General features: G+C 46.0%; 1 protein-coding gene across 1 annotated transcript in view; it reads left to right on the top strand.

Moving 5' to 3' along the window:
- Window positions 1–7,761, top strand: part of POLR2M (RNA polymerase II subunit M) — a 29,168-nt gene extending 21,407 nt beyond the window's left edge. Inside the window, exon 5 of the mRNA XM_030191653.1 lies at window positions 6,700–7,761. Coding sequence (XP_030047513.1) covers window positions 6,700–6,831 — 132 coding nt within the window. The 3' untranslated portion in view covers window positions 6,832–7,761. The remainder of the gene's footprint in view (window positions 1–6,699) is intronic.
- Window positions 7,762–27,896: the final 20,135 nt, after the last annotated feature.

Raw genomic sequence — 27,896 nt, 5'->3', positions numbered from 1 at the left:
GAATGTGGATCCTATCGACCTATATCGGTCTTAAATGCTGACGTAAAAATCCTGGCCAAGGTGCTGGCAAACCGGCTGGCCCCTATTCTCCCAGTGCTTATCCACCCTGACCAGACAGGCTTTGTTTCATACAGGAAAGCGATGGATAATATTAGAAGAGTGGTGGACATCATGTACCTAGCTAAGCGAAATCAGAAGCCGCTCTGTATTTTAAGCCTCGACGCAGAGAAAGCCTTTGACCGGGTTCACTGGCCCTTTCTGCATAAGGTATTGGGAACTATGGGGTTTGGAATGCAGTTTAGGAGGTGGATTCAGGCTTTTTATGAATCCCCAAGGGCCTGTGTCCGGGTCAATGGTGGAAACTCCGAGATGTTTACGCTGTACAGAGGCACCAGACAGGGGTGCCCTCTATCACCCTTATTGTTTGCTATGGTGATGGAGCCTTTTGCAGCTCGAGTGCGCTCGGATCCTACTATCTCAGGAGTCAGAATAGCAGATAGAACCCATAAAATAGCATTATTCGCTGACGATGTACTGATGCTGATAACACGGCCTCTAACCACCTTCCCACATCTTGAGAGTATAATGGCGGAATACTCTGCTGTATCAGGGTTTAAAGTTAACATGGCCAAATCAGAGGCCCTGAACGTGACGCTTCCTGAGGACGTGGTGGACACCCTAAAGATCTCCTTTCCATTCCGATGGGCACATAAACAAATCAAGTACTTAGGAGTCAATTTGACTGGGGACTACTCGGAACTCTTTAATGCCAATTATAAGGGTTTGGGTAAAACTATAGCAGAGGACCTAGAGCGTTGGGGAGAATTGGGAATATCCTGGTTTGGGCGAATAGCTATTCTCAAAATGAACATACTACCCCGCCTACTATATCTTTTCCAGGTGCTGCCTGTGATGATGCCCAGGCGATTTATAGCTTCTTTACAAGATAAATTGGTGCGGTTCGTCTGGGCCGGAAAGCACCCTAGGCTGGCGAGGTCCCTCTTATACAAAGAGCGGAGAGGGGGGGGGGCTGGGAGTGCCTAATCTTGCCTGGTACTATAGAGCAGCACAAGGGAAAGCGGCACTCGAATGGCATCAGGATTATCCTGACCGTCAATGGGTGCACATAGAACAACACTCCTTGGGTGAGAAACCATTGAGTGCCATTATGTGGTTACCAAAATCTTTCAGAACTCTGGAGGAGCGAGCCTGCCCATCTATAACTACAACACTTTATTATTGGGACAGCTTATTCCCAAAGAGACAGTGCATATTGACCCGTGACACTCCCATAGCCTTTAATCCTCTATTCCTACCGGGTACCACCAAGGGGGTATTTACTAAATGGTACGAGATAGGGGTGAGAAAATGGGGTCAAATGTTTGACGGGGACTCATTGCTGTCTTTTCAGGCCTTGAAGGAGAGATACCCAGGGGTAGAGGGAGGTGAATTTGCCTATCGTCAATTGGCGCATTTTCTCCAGACTAAAGCGGTGCGAGAAGTGATGAAGTGTCAAACGCTGGAGCTGGAGGAAGTGTGCGAGAAGTTTGCAACCTCTCGAGGCCTGATCAGTCACTTATACCTCATCATAAGTCAGCAGACAATTTGTAGGGAGGAGCATAGGAATAGATGGGAAAGGGAACTGGGTAGGTGCCTGGAGGAACCTGAATGGGAGAGAATAGAAAGAAGCGTGGTGAGAGTGTCGACACATGTACCCCTGCAGGAGAACGCAGTGAAAGTATTATACAGGTGGTACCTTACCCCTGCTCGTTTACAGAGGATATTTCCGTCCTCCTCGGGTATGTGCTGGCGGAGCTGTGGACACAGGGGCACAATGGGGCACATATGGTGGGGCTGCATCAAAATCCGTGCATTTTGGAGAGCGGTTCACTTTAGGATGCAGAAATGGTTGGGAGGTACAATCCCATGGGTTCCTGAGGTGTTTCTGTTCTCTGCCCGGATTGCAGGCCTAACAGCATGTAAACAGACTCTGGCGACTCATGTAGTGGGAACGGCAAGAGTGGTTGTAGCCTCACACTGGCGAAGGGAGGGGGTTCCCCCAATAACAAAATGGCTTCGCAAACTGAGGTATGTAAGTGAAATGGAGAGATTGATGGCTGAGCGCAAAAATCAGATGGGAAAATGGAAACTGGTTTGGAACAGTGTCCCCTCTGAAGACTTATCAGCTTAGCATGTTGATTATCTGAGTGTAATATGCTTGTTAACGGTTAGCTGAGTCCTTTTGGAGGGAGGGTGGGCAGTGGGGGGGGGGGGGGGGGATTGTCAGGGGGGGGGGAAGGGAAGGGGGAAAAATGGTATAAACGAAAAAATTTGAAGTTACGTGATGTTAATATTTGAATGATGAAACTGATAATCACCACAATGGAGAAACTCTTACAAGATTTTTTGTACTTATCATAGAATAGCACTTATTTGATGTTTGTGCAATGTATGTTATGTTACGTTATGTTTCATTGAACAATAAAGACTTCTTTCAAATAAAAAAAAAAAAAAAAATGGAAGCAGTGCAAAGAAAAGCTACGAGAATGGTACGGGATTTGCGTTCCAAGACGTATGAAGAGAGACTTGCTGACCTGAACATGTATACCCTGGAGGAAAGGAGGAACAGGGGTGATATGATACAGACGTTCAACTATTTGAAAGGTATTCGCAAACAAATCTTTTCCGGAGATGGGAAGGCGGTAGAACGAGAGGACATGAAATGAGATTGAAGGGGGGCAGACTCAGGAAAGATGTCAGGAAGTATTTTTTCACGGAGAGGGTGGTGGATGCTTGGAATGCCCTCCCGCAGGAGGTGGTGGAGATGAAAACGGTAACTGAATTCAAACATGCGTGGGATATGCATAAAGGAATCCTGTGCAGAAGGAATGGATCCTCAGAAGCTTAGCCGAAATTGGGTGGCGGAGCAGGTGGGGGGAAGAGGGGTTGGTGGTTGGGAGGCGAGGATAGTGGAGGGCAGACTTATATGGTTTGTGCCAGAGCCGGTGATGGGAGGTGGGACTGGTGGTTGGGAGGCGGGAAGTACTGCTGGGCAGACTTGTACGGTCTGTGCCCTGAATAAGGCAGGTACAAATCAAGGTAAGGTATACACACATGAGTTTGTCTTGTTGGGCAGACTGGATGGACCATGGAGATCTTTTTCTGCCGTCATCTACTATGTTACTATGCTACTATGTTACTTGTGCCACTCATGGTAAATAGCAACCCCAGTGGAGGTAATTAAGTGGTGTTCCTGCTGGGACCCATCAGCTGGCTTCGGGGCATTGCAGTGTGTGCAAGCTGGGAATCCTGTGGGATGTGGGGGAAATGTTGGCAGCATGTCTTTGGATTTGGCACAACATCCATATATGCTGGGTACTTTGAGCTCTCCTGCAGGGCTGGTGCACAGGAACAGACACCATTTTGTCAGGGCTGACTGGCAGTGAGGAATGGCCTCTGTCTGATCATTCTTGGAGCACAGCCACCATTTTACGACCTCAGGGCCCAACAGAGCATTCAGCTGCTTTGAGACCTTTGTTTCTCTGTAGTTTATATTGCTGTTACACCAGGCCTATTTACTGAAGAAGCAGGGACAGCCAGAGTTGTTGCAGGGTGTTTCAGTTTCTTTTCCCGCTGCCCCTTCAGCTCCTAAGAGATCTCCTTTAGTCTCATCTGTCCATTCCTGGAGGTCCCTCTCCGCCTCTCCCTCCTTCTCTGATGTGGCCTCGGGCTATTCAGAGGAGCCATCATTGAAGGAGCTGTTAAAGGAGAGAGAGAGCTCCCTCATGAGGAGGGGGAATGATCTGAAAGTGCTGAGGTTGGTCCATAAAGAGGAGCTCAGTACTCTTATTTTTGAGGCATTTGCGGTGCTTTCCATTTCTTCTGCATTGGTGTCAGTAGTTCCATCAGACATGGGACTGAGAGCGAGAAGAGCTATGGCTCCCCTCTGTCCATTGGTCCTGGAGGAGAAAGAGAAATTGCAGCTTTTGAGGGTGGACTCCCTTGTTATGGTGGTGGCTGAGAAGACCACCTTGCTGTTGGGAGGGGGCATTGCCGTAAATGACCTACGGATAAGAAGCTAGAGGGCTCACTGAAACAAGTCTTTGAAGTGGCCTCTTTGGGCCTTCAAGGTACAGTTTGCTGCTCATTCGTGGTTGATGCATGCCTGAAGTGGCATCATCAATCTTCAACACAAGACAGGTGCCATAATGCCCAGCTGGAAGCGGGATTGGTCTACTAGGCAGATGCTATTTATGATATGTTACGGCCTGCAGTATGTTTGTCATTTGTGGCATTGGACAGCTGATGCAGTGTCAGTCACGTGTAAGAAATGGCCCTTTTGGCGCAAGTAGTTATTTTGAGAAATCTCAGCATCTTATCAAAGAACTGGGGTAAACTAAGCCACAACAGTTGCTGGAGGATAAGCCGAAAGACTCTGGTCTGTATTCAGAGGGCTCTTGATTCTTGAGACAGCAGACAGTACTGGCCTGGGTGTCGGCAGTATAGTCAGAAGTCCCACTTTTAGGCACTCCTACTTCCTTTCGTGCAGACAGGAAGTCCTCATCTGTCAGAGCACCCAATGCCTCCCGAGCTTCACAATGATGCTAGGCTGCTTCTCTTCCTGTGGAGGGAGGATGTCTTCAGGAGGTGTGGGCCAAAATCATGTCGGACCAGTGGGTTCTGGATATTCTTACAGAAAGTTATGAGTTGGAGTTCACACCTAGCCACTCCTCTCTTCTTGAAGCCTTCTTGTTGAAAGGGAGCCAAGGTGGTCAGGGTTCAGGCCACTGTAGATTCCTTGCTGGCGCTCAGGGCCATTGTTCCAGTTCCCCAGGTCGAACAGGGACAAAGGAGGTACTCCATCTATATCATTGTCCCAAAGAAGGACGAAGGCACCTTTTGTCCAGTCCTGGATCTCAAAGGTCTAAGCCACTGCCTCTGAGTGTCTTGCTTTTGCATGGAAACAGTAAGAGCAGTCATAACCTTGGTTCAAGCGGGAGAATTTCTCTCTGTCCTTGATCTCAAGGAGGCTACTTGTATTTACCCATATGGCTATTGCAGCAGAGGTTTCTACATTTTGCGGTGCTTTGCCCTTTGGTTTTGCAATGGCACCAAGAACATTAGCCAAGGTTATGGTGTTTGAGGCAGTGGCCTTCCTCTTGCACCAAGGGATCAGTTCACCCATATCTCAATTTGTGTGTTGTCCTATTCGGACAGCGTGGTGGAGATGAACAAAGTTGTCTGTGTTCCACAGTTGTTAGACTGGGTGATCTATTTCGAGAAGAACAGAGTAACTCCATTGCAGACACTGGAATATCTGGGCATTCTATTCGATACAGCAAGGGAGAGGATCTTCCTCATGGAACGCAGGAGGTCGAAGCTGGTTTAGCAGATTTGTCTTCTTACTCAAGGCAGACCCAAAGTCTGGGACTACGTCCAGGTTCAGGGGTCAATGACAGCGGTGATGGAAGTGGTTCCATGGGCAAAGGTTCATATGTAGCCTTTACAGGGGTCTGTTTTCAGTCACTGGTCTCCGGTTTCGCAGAAGTATGTCTTTCATCTTCCATAGACGCTGGTTGCCATACGGAGTATGCAGTGGTGGTTGTCACTCAGGAATTTGACCATTGGAGCTCCCTTTCCAATAACATAATGGGAGGTGATGACAACAGATGCAAGTCGAGTTGGAGAGCTCATTACAAATTCCATCTGATATAGGGCACCTGGGCAAAACGGGAGTCTCAGTGGCAATAAATCGCTTGGAGCTCAGGGCAGTGCTGAATGCCTTTTGTGACTTTTACTCCCTTTTTGGAAGGGGCCCTGACCTGTGTTTTCTCTGACAATGTGATGGTGGTCGTTTATATCAACAAGCAGTCAGGACCTGCAACCATCTGAAGGTAGTGGACAGCTGCTCATATCGCTTGTTCTCTGAATGTGGAGGTGAACTTTCTCAGCTGGCACTCCTTGGATCCAGGAGAATGGGAACTATTCAGCCAGGGTTTTCAACTGATAGTGGACTGATGGGTTCTCTGCTTCTGGCCTTGATGGCAGCAAAAAGGAATACCAAAGTACCAAGAATGGGGCTCGATGGGGATTGATATCCTACTGCAGTGGTTCCCAAACCCGATCTTGGAGGCACCCTGGCCAGTCAGGTTTTCAGGATTTCCACAATGAATATTCATGACAGACTTGTATGCCCTGCCTACAATGCATGCAAATCTCTCATGAATATTCATTGTGGATATCCTGAAAACCTGACTGGGGTGCCTCCAGGACCAGGTTTGGGACCATTGTCCTACTGTATGTCTTTCCTTCTTGGACCATGGTAGTCCATGTGTTGAGGGTTGCATTACACTGGGGTCAAATAATTCTTGTAGTCCCGAATAGGTCATGCAGGCCATATTATGCAGACCTTATTCAGCTGCTGGATGGGGGTCCTATCTGTATTCCGCAGATACACAGCCTACTGAAGTAAGGTACGGAGCTCATGGAGGTTCCATGCCCCCTTGTTCTTTATCTTACTGCTTGTCTACGTAAATACTGAGGAGCTGGACTGGATGCTAAGAGAGAGATGTCTCAGCTCAGTTTTCAGTTCTCTATCTCCACCTGCTGGTTGGACACAACTTATCCCAAAGGTTCTGGAGCAGTGAGAAGAAAATTCAGGTAAGATCTAATTTCTCCTTTTTTTTTTTTTCCTTGAAGGAAATGCAAGCAAAGATTGCAGCGCAAAGACTAGCTGAAAGGTTGAATGTTAAAATGGTGACATACAGTCCTGAAAATGAGGCCTCCATGAAGTATAGAGAAGTCCAGGATGAAGAAGAGTTCTCGGAATAGTACTTGCCATCTTGGAGATACTGAAACTGCAATTTGGGAGTCTTGTTGGGGTCCAGATGTGTTGCATCATAGACTGTAAAGGCTGCTGCTTCTGTGAGGATGGAGGAAATAACCCTGTCAGTCCTGGGGCCTGAAGCTTTATGGGACTGTGCAGCTGTGTGGCAGCCATAAGGTTTGTCCTAGATAGTAAGAGTACAAATGCATCTCCGGCACTCAGATGAAATGGCTGTGCATGTATAAGAGCTGGAGAGTGTCAGGTGGCTTGACTGGCAATATATATCTACATGCTCTTTATGACTTCATAATGCTATTACTGTGCAATAAAGAAAAATTGGGCTTGAATGATGAAAGTAAAATATATGCATTTTCAGTCTCCCCATTTAATATTTTGCTTTTGAAGAGACTATTTCTTCTTCTTGATACTGGGGTCTGCAATGTCTGCACTTCTCTTTCCAAACATGCAATTGTTTTTATAAAAAAAAACAAAAAAAAAAAAACCCAAAACTTTCTTTCCTGCAAGTACACACAGTTCTGTTGTAATAGGCTATTTGTACAAAGAAATTAAAATCAGACAAAAAAGGTTTATTAATTTTATTGTAATACCTTTATAGTACCTTTTGAAAATAAGTTTAATTTTGAAATGTACCTGCTACTACATTGCTAAAAATGTGAATGAAAAGTCCCTGTATTTTTATTTATTTATTGCAGCGGATCCGTTAACAGCAAACCTTCATCAGCATTTTTAACAGCTTTGGCCCTAATTGGTTTAATAGCATGTATTGTGCTTAAAGTAGATTGTGTGGGACTGATCATTATTAACCAGAATTTATTTAAAGGCAATTATTTTCAAAACATATAGCATTTGGTATTTTGTGCTACATTTTATAGAGGTATTAATAACTATGGGGCCCTTTTACTACAGGACAGTGGGATGTGCCAAAATAATACTACCGCTAAGGTGCCCTGCAGTATTGCTGTGATCAAAATTATTTTTTTGCGTGAGGGCGGGGAGGTGGCGTGACCTGTTGTAATCGAGCAGTTTATTTATTTGTTACATTTGTATCCCACATTTCCCCACATATTTGCAGTCTCAGAGTGGCTTACATAGTACCGTAGAGGCGATCGCCAATACCATTTATAACAAATAGAAAGTGAGGTTGTGGTAAAGTAAAGTTCATATATGACAGACACATTGGGGAATCGTAAGAAGAAGAGTTAGGTAATGTCCAGTATGAGCTTTGGTTTTGTTGTGTTGCTAGGTTAAGGCATTTAAGTTGGATCGTTAGGGTTTGCCTTTTTGATCGTTAGTTTTTAGTAATTTCCAAAATTTCAGGTGGTTATATGTTGTTTTCACGACTTTTGGTTGATCTTGATGTGTTTCTGGTTGGTAGGTCTATGAGGTCTGTCTTGTATCCTGGAGCTTCTCCGTAAATGATTTTGTGAACCAGGGTGCAGATTTTGAACGCAATGCGTTCTTTGATTGGGAGCCAGTGCAATTTTTCTCATAGGGGTTTGGCGCTTTCGAATTTCGTTTTTCCAAATATAAGTCTGGCTGCTGTGTTTTGAGCAGTTTGGAGTTTCTTTATGATTTGTTCTTTGCATCCCACATAGATACCATTACAGTAGTCTAGATGGCTTAGTACCATAGATTGTACCAGGTTGCGAAATATTTCTCTTGGGGAAAAAAAGGTTTCATTTGTTTGAGCTTCTACATTGAGTGGAACATTTTCTTCGTTGTAGTTTTCACTTGGCTCTCTAGTGTGAGGTTTCGGTCGATTATGACTCTGAGAATTTTCAGGCTGTCTGAGATGGGGAGGGTGTACTCTGAGGTGGTTATGTTGGTGGGGATGAGAGGATGAGATTGTGTGTTTTTTCTACATTAAGTTTTAGTTGAAATGCATTTGCCCATGAGTTCATGATATTTAGGCTGAGATTGATTTCTTTGGTGATTTCTGTAAGGTCATGTTTGTTTGGGATGTAAATTGTGACATCGTCTGCGTATATGAAAGGGTTGAGGCCTTGATTGGATAAGGGCTAGTGGGGTCATCATTAGGTTGAAAAGGAGTGGTGATAGTGGTGATCCTTGAAGTACTCCACAGTCTGCTTTCCATGGTGGTGATATGTTCGAATTTGATTTCACTTGATATGTTCTATTGGTTATGAAACCCTTGATCCAGCTAAGTACACTTCCATCAATCCCGAAATATTCTAGGATGCTTAGTAGTATGTTGTGATTTACCATGTCGAATTGTAGGAGAAGTACGCTTTTGTCTGTTGCAATCTCTTGTTTGAATTTGGCTAAGAGAGTAATTAAAACTTTCGGTGCTGTGGTTGGAGCGGAATCCTGATTGTGATTCGTGGAGTATTGTGAATTTGTTTATGTAGTCAGTTGTTTAGTTACCATGCTTTCCATCAGTTTGACTACTAGTGGGATTGATGCTACTGGACGGTAGTTGGTGATGTCATTTGTTTTTTTTTCTTGGTATGTTTTGGTATTGGGGCGAGTAGGATGTTGCCGTTTTCATTATGGAAGAGACCATGTTGAAGCATGTAGTTTAAGTGGGATGTGAGGTCTGTTGTGAAGTGGTGGGGAGTGGATTTTAATAGGTGACAAGGGCACATGTCCAATTTACAATGAGTCATGGAGAACTTATTAATCGCTTGGTTTATTGCTTCAGTAGTGAGTGGAAGGAAGCTTGTCCAGAATCTGTCCGCTGGATATTCGCCGTGGACTGGGTCCATACAGTCGATGAAATTTCTGATGTCTGTGTTGTTCTGAGGTGACATGTTGCGTAGGTTTACAATTTTTTCTTTGAAGTATTTGGCAAGTTTATCTGCAGGTGGGATATCTGTGTTGGTTGTGGTGACCACAGTGGTGTCTAGTAGTTTGCCCAATAGTTGGTATAAGTTTTTCGTGTCTTGGTAGTCAGGCTCTATTTTGGTTTTGTAGTATTGCCTTTTGGCTTGTCTTACTGCGTATTTGTATTTTCTTTGATTGTGTTTCCATGCAGTGAGTGTTTGTGCATGTTTCATTTTTTTCCATGCTCGTTCGAGTCTCCTGGATTGTGTTTTCAGTTTTTTTTAGTTCTTCATTGTACCATGGTATCGCATTGTGCTTGCGTGAGGTTCGTGTTTGTAAGGGTGCTATTCCGTCTAATATGTTTTTACATCTTTTATCCCAGTCCATGAGATAGTGTGTGGAGTCCGTTTGTGCAGTCCATTCATTATAGTATATTTGTTGCCAGAATGTTTCCGAGTCTATTTGGCCTCTTGTGTGTAGGTTGTGTGCTCTTGTATACAATATGAGCCATTTTTCCACCAGAGTAGGGATAGGTTTAGTTTGTAGTGATCCAACCATGGTATGTTTGTCCAATTGAAGCCTGTTAATATTAGGTTCTGGTCTGTGGCCAGTTTGTGTGACATGAGGTCCAGTGTATGTCCTTTGACATGGGTTGCTTGAGTGTATGGCCATTTAAGGTCCCATAAATGGAGGAATTCCTTGCATTCTTGTGCGTTGGTGGAGTTTGGGTCTTCTAGGTGAAGATTGATGTCTCCCAGTACTAGTATGCTGGGGCTGGTTACACAGGTGTTTGATATGAAGTCCATGAAGTGTGATTGGCAGTCGTTCCAGTTGCCTGGTGGTCTGTAAAACAGGACACAGTTTAGGTGGTCAAGGAGGGTTATGTGGTAGATTCTAATTGAGGCAATTTCAAGTTGGGGTGTTATGGACTGTGCCGTGGTTACGGTGGTGAAGTGTGATCGATGGATTAGTACTAGGCCTCCGCCTCTCTTTTCCTTTCTGGTCCAGTGAGTGATTTTGTATCCCGGGGGGCATGGGTCTAGGATTATAGGGTCCTTTTGATCATGGATCCAGGTTTCGTTAATGAAAAGCAGATTGAGGTTTTCTGATATGATCCAGTCTGTTATTAATTCTACTTTATTTACTACGGATCTGGCATTGATGTACCCCACTTTAATTTTTAGGTACGGGTTTTCTATGATCAGAGTTAAGTGGATTTTTTTCATTTGACGTTTTTGTTGGTGTGGGTTTGTTGTGACCGTTCTTTCCCTTTTGTTGAGGTTGTCTGCATGTTGATGTTCTTCCTTTGTTATGGTGGTTGTCAGTTTGGTATGGTGGTGTGTGTCTGGTTAGTCTTTGGTGGTTCTGTAGTATGGGTATGATGATGTTTTCAGCAAGTGAGGTAGTTAGTGTTAGGTGGATCAAGGATAGGGAGTAGATTGTTAGGAGCAGTTTGCCGGTATTTATTGTGTTATCAGTTTGTTTAGGGCTGTTGGTGAACCGTGGTAGATGGGGTTTGGTCTTCTGTAGTGAGCCCTGGGGCATGGATATTCGGGCTCTCTCCTCAAGTGTCTAACATGCCAGTCCAACACGATGGACGGCGTTGGGACGGTGTGAAGCTAGATATATGGGATCCCTGTGATCTTCCGGCACTGTTGAGTGCTACCTTAGTGCTGGAACGGCTCTTTGTTTTGACGGTCGCTGCTGCAGGGGTGCTTTTTGTTTTGTTTGTCAGCGTTGGTTTATGCAGTGATCCATAGTTGTAATCCTGTGTTTTGGCTCTCTAGTCCTCTATTTTCAGGTTCATTGGGCCCTGTGTTGTGCACTAACAGGAAGAATGATAGCCTGAATGGATGTGAGTCTGTCTAGTCCGCTTTAAGACTTTTGGTTAATCTGTGTTTCCAATCCACCACTCAGCCGTCATTAACATAGGTTTAATAGACTGGAGTGTAAGTGAGGCTGTCTAGTGACTTGTGGTTGAGCTCTATTTCCACTCCCCCTTGCAGCCGTCAATGCCATACACTCAAATCGGTATTGGGAAGGTTAATGGACTGGGGTGGGAGTGAGCCTGTTTAGTCCACTCTAGATTTTAGTTAGTCTCTATTTCCAGTTCATGGCCATAGGTGCATGCTACCTAATTACTGCAGTATTAGCACGTGAGCCCTCACCTCTACCTAAATAGGTGACGGTAAGGACTCAGATAGGAATGGCCGCGTGCCAGCCAGTTGTGAAATTAGTGCATGGCTATTACTGACACAGATTATAATTCCGGCGTTTTTCTGCAGCTCTAGAACATAGATGGAGCGTGCCACTAATCACAGCACTGCTTGCTAAAAGGACCCCTATGTTCATAAAAGTGCTAGTTAATACAGGAGGTCTTTATTCAAAATTAGCGCCTATTATCTGCCCCAGGACCCATTCTATTCCTGTGGTCCCAGCTACTACTGACCTGTACTAATCTTTAGTAATAGACTTCCATAGTTTGACAAAACACCTAAAAGTCTAGACAAAGCCCTTTTATGAGAGATTTCTGAGGAATAGAAAAGTAATTAGGATAGGAGGCAGTGTCCTGCAACAGATAGGGAACAGATTAAAAAGGACACACATATTAGGACTAAATAATTTTCTCAGTGGCGTATAGTGGAATGCCTCAGGGACCTGCTTTTAACATTTATGAATGATCTGGAAAAGGGAATGACAAGTGAGGTGATCAAATTTGTAGACAACAGACAATTATTCAAAGTAGTTAAACAGATCCGTGAGAAATTGCAGGAGGACCTTAGAGAGCAATCTCCTAGTCTCATAGTGGCAGATGAAGTTTAATGTTGGCATGTGCAAAGTGCTGCACATAGGGGGTAAGATATTACAATATGTAGTTACAAAATGATTGATTAGGAAAAGGATCTAGGTGTTCTTAAGGACAATGTAGTATGTGGCAACAGTCAAAAAATAAAAACTAGCTGTTACATTTCCATGGTGCAACTGCATGTTGAATGCTAGGTATAGTTCTGGTCAGCAAATAGGTACCAAGAAAGGTGACCAAAATGATAAAGGGGATGGAACAACTCCCCCCTATAAGGCAAGGCTAAAGAGGTTAGGAGAAGAGACAGTCGAGGGAAAGTGGGATCGAGGTCTAAAGACTCATGAGTGAATTAGAACAGATAAAGGCTAGGGGACATGCCATGAAGCTACCATGTAGTACGTTTAAAACAGATTGGAGAAAATATTTTTTTCACACAATGGATAGTTAAGCTTTGGAACTTGCTGCCATAGGATGTGGTAACAGCAGTTAGTGTAGCTGGGTTTAAAAAAAAATCATAAAAGGTTTGGACAGGTTCTTAAAGGAAACATCCACAAGCATATTGACCAGGTAGACATAGAGAAAACCACAGTTTCTCCAGGGTTGTAAGCAGCATTGAATCGATCTACTGATTGCGATTCTGCAATCAGTAGAGGAGTGGCCTAGTGGTTAGGGTGGTGGATTTTGGTCCTGGAGAACTGAGTTCGATTCCCACTTCAGGCACAGGCAGCTCCTTGTGACTCTGGGCAAGTCACTTAACCCTCCATTGCCCCATGTAAGCTGCATTGAGCCTGCCATGAGTGGGAAAGCGCGGGGTACAAATGTAACAAAAAAACAAACAAAAAAAAAAGATACTTGTGCCTTGAGTTGGTCACTGTTTGAAACAAGATACTGGGTTTGACGACTTGGTTTGACCTAGTAGGGTAGTTCTTATGTTCTGTTGATGGTATTATGCTTGTTTGTTTATTCCACATTTGATACACTGCCTTTCTGTAATTACAGTCAAAGCTTACATACACCATTTCCATATCATCAAGCTGATCAATCCATAGACTGGTGGGTTGTGTCCATCTACCAGCAGGTGGAGATAGAGAGCAAACTTTTGCCTCCCTATATGTGGTCATGTGCTGCCGGAAACTCCTCAGTATGTTCTCTATCTCAGCAGGTGGTGGTCACACACAGCAGCAGCTCTGGCTAGGCCTCCAAGCCTAATTTTTAGGTTTTGTTGAGTGCCTGGGGTTGAGGGCTCTTTTGAGCAAGTGCAAACCTGGTGGTGCCAGGTCCCTCCTTTTCTCCCCCCTCCCGCTGGCTCCGTTAAAAAAAAAAAAAAAAAAAAAAATTTTGAACGTCTTTAAAGGCGTTTATTTCGACGTTTATTTAAGCGTCTATTGCAGCTACTCACTGGGACACCAGGTCGTTACAACTCGGAGCGGACAGCAGGTAATTTTTACCTTTTTATAGCGGGCAGGGGGTTCCCCGATTCTTCTCCTCGTGGCATATGGCGTCGGAGGGCGAGGGCGCAAAGGGTCGCTCCCCGGGTCGCTTGAGCGCTTCTAGAGGGGATGCGGGGGTCTTCAAGCCTGATTCGCCCTTGTTGGGTGACAGTTTCGTGACCGATGAATGTCCCGGTCCTTCCTCCGGCGTGGCGGTTTTTCCCGCCATAAACGCCCATCCCCCGCTCCTCGCCTCCGCCATCTTGGCCGGCCACGCGGCTCGGCCGGCTTCTTCTTGGGCTGCCCTTGAGGTTGGAGACATTAATGCCATGAACGCCCTTAATTTGGGCGACGGCACAGAAGCGGCTAAAGTTAAGAGCCGTTCTTCCCGCGCGGCTCCTTCGCGGAGTTTCGCGCCGGACGCCATTTTGGATGCGCAGCATGTCTCTCCCCCGCTATTGCGAGCGCCGGTTGAGGGTGCGTCTAGGGCTGTTGCCCAGACTGCGGAAGTGCACAGTCTGGGGGGTTTCTCCCCCGAGTTTGTTTTGCTGCTGCATCAGGCCTTCCTCATGCACAACGCTGCCCCTGCTCCCTCGTCTGGTAAAGAGGTTGAGGTTCCCAGAGGTAAACGCCCTCGGGTTGATTCCCAGGCCTTGGAGGAATTTGTCTCCTCCGATGTAGATGAGGGCAGCGTGTCTGAGGTCTCCCAACGGTCCTTTGCGGATTCCTTGGAGGAGACGGATCCCCGCTCGGATGGAGCGGATGACCCCTCTGCAGCGCGGCTTTTTAGCCCAGAGGATTTGCCCAACCTGTTGTTACAGGCCATGGACACTTTGAAGATTTCCTCTCCGGAGGACGTCTCTCCCTCAGCCCCTGTTGGCTCTGCCATTATGCTGGGGACGAAGCGCCCGCCTAGAACCTTCCACGTGCATGATGCCATGCACACCTTAATTTCGGCTCAATGGGATGTCCCGGAAGCGAGCCTTAAAGTGGCTAGGGCTATGTCCCGCCTCTATCCTTTGGCTGTGAGTGAACGTGAGGCCTATCTGTGGCCTACCGTGGATTCTTTAATCACTGCGGTGACTAAGAAAACGGCGTTGCCGGTGGAAGGTGGCACGGCCCTAAAGGACGCCCAAGACAGAAGATTGGAGGCGGCCTTAAGGTCGTCCTTTGAGGCGGCTGCTTTAAGTTTGCAGGCCTCAGTTTGCGGCTCCTATGTGGCCAGGGCGTGCCTGACTATGGTGCAGCGGGCTTCCCCCTCGGATCATTCCTTGAGGGCTGATTGGCCGGCCCTGGAATCGGGCTTAGCCTATTTGGCAGACTTGCTGTATGATGTCTTGAGGGCCTCAGCGAAAGGCATGGCTCAGACAATCTCTGTGCGGCGGTGGCTTTGGCTGAAACATTGGTCTGCTGACCACGCCTCTAAATCCCGCCTGGCTAGGTTGCCTTTTAAAGGCAAGCTGCTCTTTGGGGTCGAGCTGGACAAAATCGTGACCGATCTCGGCACGTCTAAGGGCAAGAAATTACCAGAGGTCAGGGCTCGGGCTAGTACTCGTCCCGGTACCTCCAGAGGACGGTTGCAGGAAGCCCGTCGGTACCGCCCGGGCAAGTCGGGCTCTGCCCCCTCTTCCTTCAAGAGGAATTTCTCCCCCAAGCAGCATTCCTTTCGCAGAGACCGCCGTCCCGGAGGTGCTCCCTCCGGTCCTCCCCCAGGGTCTCGTACCCAATGACGGGGTCTTGGTCCACGCCCCAGTGCAGATTGGAGGACGGCTGTCCTCGTTTCTGGGCGAGTGGACCACAATAACTTCAGACGCGTGGGTGCTGGAAGTCATCAGAGACGGCTACAAACTAGAGTTCTGCCGACCCTTAAAAGACGGGTTTGTACTCTCTCCCTGCAAGTCTCCGGTCAAAGCTGTGGCAGTGCAGCAGACCTTGGACAATCTGATCCGCCTGGGCGCGGTCGTTCCGGTGCCAGAAAGTCAGCTTGGCAAGGGACGTTACTCCATTTACTTTGTGGTACCAAAGAAAGGAGGTTCTGTCCGGCCTATCCTCGACCTCAAAGGGGTCAATCGGGCCTTGAAAGTGCGGCACTTTCGCATGGAGACTCTCCGCTCTGTTATAGCGGCAGTGAAGGCAGGAGAGTTCCTGGCATCCTTGGACATCAAGGAAGCGTACCTGCATATTCCCATCTGGCCTCCTCATCAACGCTTTCTGCGTTTTGCAGTCCTGGGACGACACTTCCAGTTCAGAGCCCTCCCTTTCGGGTTGGCTACTGCTCCGCGGACCTTTTCCAAAGTAATGGTGGTCATCGCGGCCTTCCTACGAAAGGAAGGGGTACAAGTCCATCCTTATCTGGACGACTGGTTGATCCGAGCCCCCTCTTATGCAGAGTGCGGCAAAGCTGTGGACCGGGTAGTTGCTCTTTTGAGCTCCCTGGGATGGATCATCAACTGGGAGAAGAGCCAGCTGCGCCCGACTCAGTCCCTGGAGTACCTGGGAGTTCGATTCGACACCCAAGTGGGCAGAGTGTTCCTGCCAGACAATCGGATTGTCAAACTTCAGGCTCAGGTGGACCAGTTCCTAGTAGCCTCTCCACTTCGGGCTTGGGACTATGTGCAGCTGTTGGGCTCTATGACGGCCACGATGGAAGTTGTGCCCTGGGCCAGGGCTCATATGAGACCGCTTCAACACTCTTTGCTGCAGCGCTGGACTCCGATGTCGGAGGATTATGCTGTGCGCCTTCCCTTGGACCCAGCAGTGCGCAAGGCGCTGAGCTGGTGCATGCAGACAGACAAGTTGTCTGCGGGAATGCCTCTGGTGACCCCAGAGTGGATTGTCGTCACGACGGACGCCTCGTTGTCGGGCTGGGGAGCCCACTGCTTGGGAAGGACAGCGCAGGGGCTCTGGTCTCCTGCAGAGGCAAAGTGGTCTATCAACCTCCTGGAACTCAGAGCCATTCGGTTGGCGCTTTTGGAGTTCATCCCGGTACTGGTGTTGAAGCCTGTACGGGTCCTGTCGGACAATGCCACGGCTGTGGCCTATGTCAACCGCCAGGGAGGTACCAAGAGCGCCCCTCTAGCCAAGGAGGCTATGAATCTTTGCCAGTGGGCGGAAGTGAACCTGGAGCAGCTTTCAGCGGCCCACATTGCCGGAGTCATGAATGTCAAGGCGGACTTTCTCAGTCGCCATACCTTGGAGCCCGGAGAGTGGCAGCTATCTGCTCAGGCGTTCTTGGACATCACGAAGCGCTGGGGCCAGCCGAGCCTAGATCTGATGGCGTCATCGGCCAATTGCCAAGTGCCGCGCTTTTTCAGCAGAGGACGGGACCCTCGATCCCTGGGAGTAGATGCTCTTCTCCAACAGTGGCCGACACAAGAGCTTCTCTATGTGTTCCCGCCCTGGCCCATGTTGGGCAGGGTGCTAGACCGGGTGGCAAAGCATCCCGGCAGGGTAATCCTGGTGGGTCCGGATTGGCCCAGGCGTCCCTGGTATGCGGACTTGATCAGGCTCTCAGTCGACGATCCTCTGCGGCTGTCAGTGGAGCAGGGCCTGTTACATCAGGGTCCCGTGGTGATGGAGGATCCCTCCCCCTTTGGTCTTACGGCCTGGCTATTGAGCGGCAGCGTCTGAGGAAGAAGGGCTTCTCAGACAAGGTCATCGCCACTATGCTGAGAGCGAGGAAGCGCTCTACTTCTACTGCTTACGCCAGGGTTTGGCGTATCTTTGCAGCGTGGTGTGAAGCAGGCTCACTTTCTCCCTTCACTGCTCCAATTTCTTCAGTGTTGGCGTTCCTGCAAGAAGGTCTGGAGAAAGGCCTGTCGCTCAGTTCCCTTAAAGTCCAGGTAGCGGCTCTGGCTTGCTTCAGGGGCCGCCTGAAGGGTGCTTCCCTGGCTTCGCAGCCAGATGTGGTGCGCTTTCTCAAGGGAGTTAATCACCTGCGCCCTCCTCTGCACTCAGTGGTGCCTGCGTGGAATCTCAACCTGGTACTAAGAGCATTGCAGAAGCCGCCTTTTGAACCCTTGTCGAGGGCATCTCTGAAAGACCTGATGTTGAAAGCAGTCTTTTTGGTGGCTATCACTTCAGCCAGAAGAGTTTCCGAGCTCCAGGCGCTCTCATGTCGAGAGCCTTTTCTGCAGTTCACTGAGGCAGGAGTGACTATTCGCACAGTGCCTTCCTTCCTGCCCAAGATTGTTTCTCGCTTCCATGTGAATCAGCAGCTCTGTCTCCCTTCCTTTCGTAGGGAGGACTACCCAGAGGAGTACTCTGCTCTTAAATATCTGGATGTGAGACGAGTCATCATCAGATACTTGGAAGTGACCAATGATTTCCGGAAATCGGATCATCTGTTTGTCCTGTTTGCAGGTCCTCGTAAGGGTCTGCAGGCTGCTAAGCCTACAGTGGCAAGATGGGTCAAGGAAGCCATTGCAGCGGCTTATGTGGCCGCGGGGAAGGTGCCGCCTATCTAGCTGAAGGCTCACTCCACGAGAGCTCAGGCGGCCTCGATGGCAGAGGCCGGATCCGTCTCCTTGGAAGAGATATGCAAGGCGGCAACTTGGGCTTCGGCTCATACATTCTCCAAGCATTACCGTTTGACTGTGGCTGCACGGGCGGAGGCCCGGTTTGGAGCTTCAGTGTTGAGGTCAGGGATTTCAATGTCCCGCCCTGGGTGAGTACTGCTTCGGTACATCCCACCAGTCTATGGATTGATCAGCTTGATGATATGGAAGGTAAAATTATGTATAATCATACCTGATAATTTTCTTTCCATTAATCATAGCTGATCAATCCATAGCCCCTCCCAGATATCTGTACTGTTTTTATTCTGGTTGCATTTCAGGTTCAAGTTTAGTCTTCAGTTACTTCAGAAAGACTTCGTGTTCAAGTTTTTTCACTTGGATTCTTCAAGAGTTAAGACGAGTTTGTGTTACAGTGAGCTGCTGCATTCCTCTCCCCTCCGTTTTACGGGGCTGGATTGAGACTTAAAATTCTGCCGGCACTCCCTCCCGCTTCGTGCGGCTGTAGGGCAGCTTTGTACCCCTCCCGCTTCGGCGGTGTTAGGGTCAGTCAGCTCCTCCCGCGGTTGCGGTTGCAGGATAAGCCAGATCCCCCCGCATCGGCGGGTGTGGTGTCCCTCCCCCGCTCCGCGGGGATGAGCTGGACGGATTCCCCTCCCCCACTTGTGTGGGGATGAGCTGGGTTAATTCCCCTCCCCCGTTTCGGCGGTGGTGAGCTGGGCAGAGTGTCCCTTCGTGGGTGTAATTCTCTAAGTGCTGAGTCCTGCGGATGGAGCTTTGATATCGACATACTGAGGAGTTTCCGGCAGCACATGACCACATATAGGGAGGCAAAAGTTTGCTCTCTATCTCCACCTGCTGGTAGATGGACACAACCCACCAGTCTATGGATTGATCAGCTATGATTAATGGAAAGAAAATTATCAGGTATGATTATACATAATTTTACCTTTTGTAGGTACTTTTCTGTCCTAAATGGGCACATATTCTAAGGTAGAAACAAATGTGTCCATTCTTTACCAATCTGCAAAGATCTGGAATGTCTTGCCAACAGCAATTAGGCTGGAAACAAATAGTGAAATATTTTAAGAAACGCTTAAATGTTTCCATTTAAGTGGTATTTAAATTATTACTTTTTGAACTAAAAGTGGTTATGTATACTTCTGGCTGTGTATGTTCCTAGTATCTAACTTGATCTGGATTATCTTATTGTGAAATGCATTGAACCTTATAGGTAAATGTGGAATATAAATAGAACTAATGTAATGAAAGATTTTAGTTCTTGTTTAGGAACATACAGTTGAGGACCTCTTTGTATTCAACTGACCAGCCTACTTATTCAAGAAACCAAGCGTCACAGAGTCTGTAGCAGCATGAGGCAGGGAAGGGTATGGTGCAGAGCCTCAAGAGAGATGAAAGTAAACAAAACACTTTGGGCCCAATATTTAGCCGGTATCAATTGACGTTTTGCTGACTGCCGGTGGTGTTAAACCCAGAAATTCAATGCTGGGACGTTTCCGTGCACCAGCATTGAATTTCTGGAGTGAGCTAACATAGCTGAGTATCGCATGGGTCTAGCTAACACAAAGCAATACTCCAGTACTTAACTAGCTATAGGTTACCACATAAGTATATGACTTGACTTTTATACAGTCCTATGTATGCGGTTAACCTTGCCGGTTAAGTGCTCCTGAAACGCTCCCAAACTAGTGGTTTTCTGTTTGGCACTAACTAGTTATGTGCCGCTGAAAATTAGTGGTTACCCCACACAGGTGATTTAACCAGCCAGGAGCTGTTTCTGGCCAGTTAAATTGCTTTGAAGAGTGACCCCTTCATTTATTTTCAAAAGAATGTTAAATCTTGTTCCCTTCACAGGCTTGATATTAAGAAATAGTCTTTTGGAATTCAGCTATAATCTTCCTCTAGTCCTTCCCTGTGAGGGCCCCACTAGTCTTTGTCTTCAAGATTAACCAAAACCGCCTCCAAGATTAGTATTTCACAAGGTTCCAAGGTAAAAACTTGGTCTACCTCCAGTAAGCTTCTGCTGTTTGCACATATGTAGTAAAGTTATATGCTCTTGCCGTCCCTGGGCTTCCCTAGCCTACTTGTGCCCTCCCCCACACACATTGAGAGAGCCACGCCCTTTCTGCTGTCTACTGCAGAATTTAATGTGGCTCTGTGAGGGCTGTGAAGGGGAAGTGTTTAATTCTATACACTGCATCACACTCTCCTGTTGGCATAAGCCATCGCAGATTATGCCGGGTCTGTGAAGGGGGAGTAATTTTTAAGCAGGAGCTTTTGCTCATCTCCCCCAACCTAATTCATACCTTACTCTGTTCTCTCCCTGTTTGTCACTTACTGCTTGTGAACAAGCTCAGATCTCATGGCTGACACTTCTTATCTGGTATTCTTGTAAGTTGATCAGCAGGAAGTATTGGTTGTGAGATTGAAATTGCTTTGAGGTGGAGGCAGAAAAGATACTGAGTGATAGGGGAGCCTATCCCACCATATCCACATGTGATGTACCTCTGGCTACTGTTTCAATATTACTAATGCTGGCATCTGCCAAGTCCCCATGTTAGGTGGAGTTTCCTGTTCTTATATGAAAAATGTCCTCCTGAAGTCACAGACTGCTGCCGAATGTCAGGGATTTGACAGCCACTAAAGAAATGGAAAACAATAAGACAACAGCTGAAATGCATGTATGGTTGTGAAGAATAGGGTACAGTTTCCATACTCCAATAACTCTTTCAAAAATTAAGTGATTTCAGTTGTAGCTATGTTCTTGGAAGTAATGGGATGGGTTCAGCAGGCACAGCCTCCCTACTGCACTGTAATGAAGAGGTATTTACTGGAGAGAAGTAAGTGAGTGTATCAGTAAGTATCACAATCTATGGCTTCCATTCCCTTAGTCTAGGGTTGTTCAGGGCTTGCCCTGTAAGGAATATGCACACTAGATAAGAGATGGACTAGGAAAGTAAGACGGCCCCTTCCTCCTCTAACTGACAACCTAATCGAATAAAAGGAATAGTGAGTAGTAAGTTAGGAGACCTAAACATATTCTTTATTAGGGTTAGATGTAATGCAGAGGGAAGGGCTATAATTCTGCTTCGCCCAAATGCTGCCAGCTCCCTTTAGTCTTCCCAGATATTTGCAGCAACAGGAAATATTGCCAGGGGCACAGGAAACAAACAGGAAAAACAATTTTAAAAACATGGTGAATGACTACACAGTTATACATTATTCTTCTACTCATTATGGGGGTACTATTCAGCAGTGATAGTTTTAATTTAACTGCTGGCTGCAGCATTTAAAATATTTAAAATCAATGCTACTGACTATTCACAATGAACTAAAAACTCTGTGATGCAATGACGAAGGGGGTGTATAATTAAAACAGATAACATAAAATGATAATCATCCACAACTACCTAATTACATCAAACACCTAACCAAAATAGCAAGCATTAACAAAAACATCAAAAACAATGCACAACACTTTGTATAATACAAGATTTCTCATTCTCAGTATATGTAGGAGGTGAACATTTCCCACCACGGCTCTTCATTTGGTTTAGGCCTGCAACTATTACTATTTATCATTCCTATCGTACTACTAGATGTATATAGCACTGCACATGTAAGAGATGCTCAGTTTGCAAACATCGGAAATAAAAGATCAAGGAGTATCAACAGGAGCACAAAGGGTTAATGGGGCCCTTTTACTAAGGTGCAATAAGTGCTAATGCCATGGTTAAAAACTACTACTGCAGGGTGTGCTCAGTCCTGTGGTAGTTTTGGCATCTGTGTGTGTATGCCATGTGCTAAAACATGCTTTATTTATTTTTTTTTTTTTAGCATTGTTAGTGCAGCTACATTCCTACACACCAGCCAATTAGTGGGGATTAGCATGGAAGCACTTACTATCTAGAAAATAGGTATTGGTAAGTGCTCACACACTAATAGGAAAATTAATGCTTGGCCATTAATTGAGAAAAGGGGAAATGCAACCATTTTACAGACGTGTTGAAAGTGGCCTCAGTGTGCGGGTAAGCCCTGCACTAGTGATAGCACTAGCCACTTTTTAGTGCAGCTTAATAAAAGGTGGGCTTTTAGCCTTGATTTGAATAAGGCTAGAGAGGGTGTGTGACATCCTGATTCAGTATGTAGTTTGGTGGAGAAGGGCACAGCTTAACAATAACAACTGAGTTCCTGAGAAGGGGCTTAGGGTGAGGTAATGAGCTGGAGCATGAAAGTACTCTAGATGAAAAAGATAAGTTTGAACTGTAGGTGAAAATGGATAGGGAGTCGAGTGATTTGAGAGAGTTATGTGCAAAATTTTGGTTGAAGTGGGGAGAGATGGCTCAATGAAAGATCTGTGAGGAAGAGCTTGCAAGGTGAAGATAGTGTGAATAAGGGCTTTGGTAATCAAAAAGGAAGGGACAGATTTTGGTGGTTATAAAGAAGCATTAAGTTTTAGCAGTCTGTTGGATATGTGAAGTGGGAGAGAGGATTCAAAGTTGAGTGTACAGGGATGACGACGATGTTAACGAAATAAATAGAAAGGGGTATGTGGGCTTTAGAGAAGAAGCTCTGCCTTAGCCATGTTAAGTTTCAGATGGCAATGGGACATGTCAGACAAGCAGGCTGAGATTTAAGATTGGGTTCCAGGTGAAATTTCTGGCTTAGGGAGGTAGATTCTGGGAGATGAGAGATGATCAGAACAACATGGGAACAAATATAAGAGGGAAGAGAAGAGATCCCAAGATGTTGATGGACACCTGAGACGGGCAATGACCAACTGGTTAGAGCAATGGGCTGAGAACCAGTGTGCAGCTAGGGTTCAAATCCTACTACCACTGATGCTTCTTGTGACCTTGGGCAAGTCGCTTTATCTTCTGTTGCCTCCGGTGCACACTTAGATTGCAATCTCTTTCAGACAGGCATATATTGTTGCACCAACCGATAGTGAGATAATGATGAAAGAGAACCCATCGGCGATACACTAAAAGTGTGGTGGGAGAGAGAAGAGGAAAATCAAGACAAGAATCTGAAAATCCAAGTTAGACAGTGTTATCAAGGAACAGGTGGTTAAAACCCACTACGCTGGCCATCCAACACTATTCATTGGTACTTAACAGTAAGTACTGGGGAAGAAGCCAGAATGTAACTGGTTAGCGGCAATATTCTGTCTGCTAATTGGCGAAGTATGTGGATAAAGTTAGGAGACATCATATGAAGCTGCAGGGATTTAAATTCTGGAGCAACACCATAAAACATTTTTCCATGGAAAGGGTGGTGGATGCTTGGGCTGCCCCCCCCCCCCCCCCCGAAGAAGGTGGTCGAGACAAAAATGGTGAAGGAATTATAAAAGGAATGGGATATATACAGAGGCTCACTAAACGGAAAGATGATAAAAACTAGGCATTGAGGATTTCAGTCTCAAAATGGCACCTATTAATAAGGTGTGTGTATATATTTTGGGAGGGGGTGCTAACCTGCAAGAAGCACCAGTTACATTATTGGCACTGGTTTTTAGGTGCTACTTTGGGGCAAATTTTATATGTGTGTAGCAATAGTAGCAGCTCATTTCACTGTTTAGGTTTGTCTTTCCCTATTTAGACAACTGGTTAAGTTGAGGTCTCATGAAACATAAGGTGTTAGATCGTAAGCGACTTAATTCAAAATCTGAGATTTATCATCAATATCACAAAGTCAGCTCTATTTACCTTCAAAAACACTAGAATTTATAGAAGCACGAATTCAAAATCCATCAGCCAAGACTATTCTGCTAATACAGAGGACTCAAATGATAATCGGATTGGTCAACATTTCCGCTCATCAGCAAGCAACAGTGAAAAAGGTATTGCACTTATTATAACAACGAAACCAAAGCTCGTAATTGACATAAAATAACCCTTCCTTTCTACGAGTCCCTAATGTGTCTGTTACACAAGAACCTTATTCTATGACGACATCACTTTGTTCATACCGGAATTGGCAAACACCTTTACGGTACTATGTAAGCCACATTGAGCCTGCAACCAGGTGGGAAAATGTGGGATACAAATGTACCAAATAAATAAAGGCGGGGGGGGGGGGGGGGTGCAGCCTGCACGGAGCAACAATTACAACTCTAAACAAAGATGTGAAGGGATAACCTATACTGAGTAGCAATTACAATCTTAAGCATCTTACTGGGTAGACTGGATAGGTCATTTTTGGTCTTTATTTGCCATCATCTACTATGTTGCTTTTCTGAATTGTATTACCACAACTGTTGGTAGGATCAGAGTAATGAAAAATGAGTCCTAATGAACTTTTCTCTACAGAAGAGGCTATATAAGTTCCTGTCATGTACAGAAGACTCTGTGTTTGTACTGATTTTTACTTTATATCATGGGGTCGTGTGCCTATTTTCATATGTGTGAATTTTAGATGTTTCATATGTAGAGTCCTCTCACTACAAGAAATAAGGTCCAATTGCCAATAAATATTTTCCTTATGGAGATCATAAGTGTCCTTGTGTACATCAAGTCTGAAGCCTGAGTTGTTACTGGTGCAGCAGATTTTTGTGGAGTTGAGCCAGGAATTTTAATGAAAGAAAACATCAAAGATTCAGGAGAAATGAGAATATTAGTCAAGGAAGATACACGGTGATGATCTCTGATAACCCCTAGTAATTGACATAAGAACTATGTGGGAGCAACTTAAATAAACATTTGGACACTGAGCTGAGACGTTTCCACTGACAAAACCCAGACAGATCTTTTGGGCTTGCAATAATAAATATTTCAGTATAGTCTAAATGAATTAACCTAAAATCCTGTTTTCAATTATTCTAGTTTTAGACATTTTGTGCAGTTAATCATTCAAGAGTAGAACTTCTTTTTGTGGTTTCCAAAACTTCATTTTTTGTTCAGCTATTTGGGGAAAAGTAATTTTAACTTAATGCTACTAATCTAGATATCAAATAAACTTTATTTCCCAAGAGGCCTTTTGAAAGCCATAAATATATGTATGTGAAATGTATAATTTCACCTTATAGCATACCTATAAACGATAACACTTTCTTTTCTGTTTTTGGAAACATTGCTGAGTACCTAAAAATTAATTAATCATGCTTGATTTCATAAATCCGATGGAGAAGACTGGGAGGAAACCCTTGATAACTGAAGACATACATTTGCAAATGTTAGTGAAACTGAACTGAATGGATATAGTAGGGGAGACCAGCCTGCATTTGTATCACATTGTAATGCTAATAAAAAAATAAAAATAAAGAATGTTACCCTAGCTCTGGATTGTGTTCTGTCTCAGTATAAGCACTCTAAATTAGGACACTTTACTACAAATTACATTGAGGTACAATGAGGCTTGCCTGTAAAGAAGGAGTGAACTGACAGTGGTTGGGACCACCGGGCAGTAAAGGTCATTGGGGCCCCCTAGCCATTTCCCACCACCGCCTTCCCCCACTGCCACCCCCTCCCACACACTACAGACCCTGCAAGTGGGCCCCATCTTGAAGGGCCCTGGTGGTCTAGTGGCTTCTTTGAGGGCAGGAAAGAATCCCACTCTTTCCTGCCCACTGTCACTGTTGTGTTTGGGGTCAGGGCTGGCACCACCGCATTTTCAAAATGGCTGCCCAGATTTCCCGTGGTAGTCTTGCGGGTCTTGGCAGTCTCAGCAGCCATTTGTTAAAACACAGCAGCGCCAGGCAGAGTAGCAGTAGCGGGTAAGAAAGAGTGGGATTCTTTCCTGCCCCTGCAGAGGCCATTAGACCACCAGGGTCTTTCAAGACTGCCGGAGGGCTGTAGTGTGTGGCGGGCAACCAGACAGAGCCTCTGGGTCCTCGGGCACTGCCCAGTTGCCTGAATTGTCAGTCTGCCCCTGCTGTAAAGCACCACTTGCTATTTCCACTCGGTAAAAATAGTGAGTGATCCTCAAAAAAAAATCACATGCAAATGAGCTCACAAAAACAGTGAGCAGCTCCGTAGGTAAAAAGCCAATCGCTAAGCTACACATGCACAGAACAGTCAATTGCTAAGTGTGGCTGCTTTGTGCATGCTCAGTGTGTATGAAAGCCATGGGTTGCTTTTTGTGCAGAAGGGACAAAACCCAGGTGCCCAGGGTTCTGTCTGCATGCCGAGGGAGCTCCAGCAATCGCTGCAGTCCAGCTCATTGTTTGCATTTTTTATGTGTGTGGCCCTCTGCAGCAGGCAGAGCTGCGTTCACATGCTGCTGGGACTGCCAAGCCTCCTGCCCCAACACATAGCAGGCAAGCCTCTAATCTGATGTGGATTTCCCAGGGGACCGCAATCTGGCAGCAGATCCTACCATCCTGCTCCAGCCACTACCTCAGGTATTTCCATGGCTGTGGGGTGGGAAATGGCAGATCGGCCACCTGTTTCCCAGGACCCAGCTCTGCAAGGGTTTTCTCCCTAAAGGAAACTCTCTTGCATATTCCAATTCTCCCTGGTTGGGATTTGAAGGGCTGATCTCTGCAAGAACAGAGCACAAGACTGCTGCGAGAAGCCACTGTCATGCTAATGATAGTTCCTGACCTGTAAAAATTCTGCAGTAAAAGGTAGGGGCTGCATTTCGTGCATCATCCAAAAAAGGCTATGCATCATTTGAAATACTCATGTACATTGTAATCAGGTAATTGGTTACTAAGCCTCTTTGTGCACGACTCGCTGAAGACTTCGCTAAACCTGCTGGAGCTGGTCAAAAACACACAGTGCTGGCCTGATAAGCTTAGTGCATTGGGCCCTAAGTAAGCAGCTGAGGCAATGGGGGAGAGCCACTTGATTAAGGTCATAGCAAGTACCAGAGACAGAAGTAGGATATGAGCACAGATCTCTTGACTCCTAGCTATGAAAGGGGAAGTATTACTAATAGGTGGTTTCAATATTCCACTGTTGACTGGGACATCCTGTTTCAGGGTCCTCTTGAAGTAAGGAGATCTTGGATTCTATACGGGGAGAATTGTCCCAGCAGTTGGTAATGGAAACCACTTGGGATGGGGCCATACTAGACCTGGTGCTTATGAATGGGGAAAGTGTTTCTGATGTTATAGTGGGTGACATTTGGCAGCTATTGATGACTGGCTGGTGTGGTTCAATATTAAGACATATGGAGAGGGTTTATTCAAAATCAAATGTTCTAGATTTCAAAAGAACTAACTTTGTCAAGATGAGAGAATACCTCAAGGATGGAAACAGCTGGGGTAAGTAGAAAAACAGTGGACAAAACTGAAAGGAGCTATTTTATGCAGACCTTTTTCTTAAGAAAGAAAATGACAGTATGAGGAAAAGAAAACCACTTTTGGGCTAATTTTCGAAAGAGAAGGACGCCCATCTTTCGACACAAATCAGAAGATGGATGTCCTTCTCCCAGGGTCGTCCAAATCGGTATAATCGAAAGCTGATTTTGGACGTCTCCAACTGCTTTCCGTCACAAGGATGGCCAAAGTTCAAGGGGGCGTGTCATAGGCATAGTGAAGGCGGGACTTGGGC

Source organism: Microcaecilia unicolor, chromosome 1 (genome assembly GCF_901765095.1).
Source record: "Microcaecilia unicolor chromosome 1, aMicUni1.1, whole genome shotgun sequence".
Lineage (NCBI taxonomy): Eukaryota > Metazoa > Chordata > Amphibia > Gymnophiona > Siphonopidae > Microcaecilia > Microcaecilia unicolor.
This window is presented reverse-complemented; position numbering and strand designations above follow the sequence as displayed.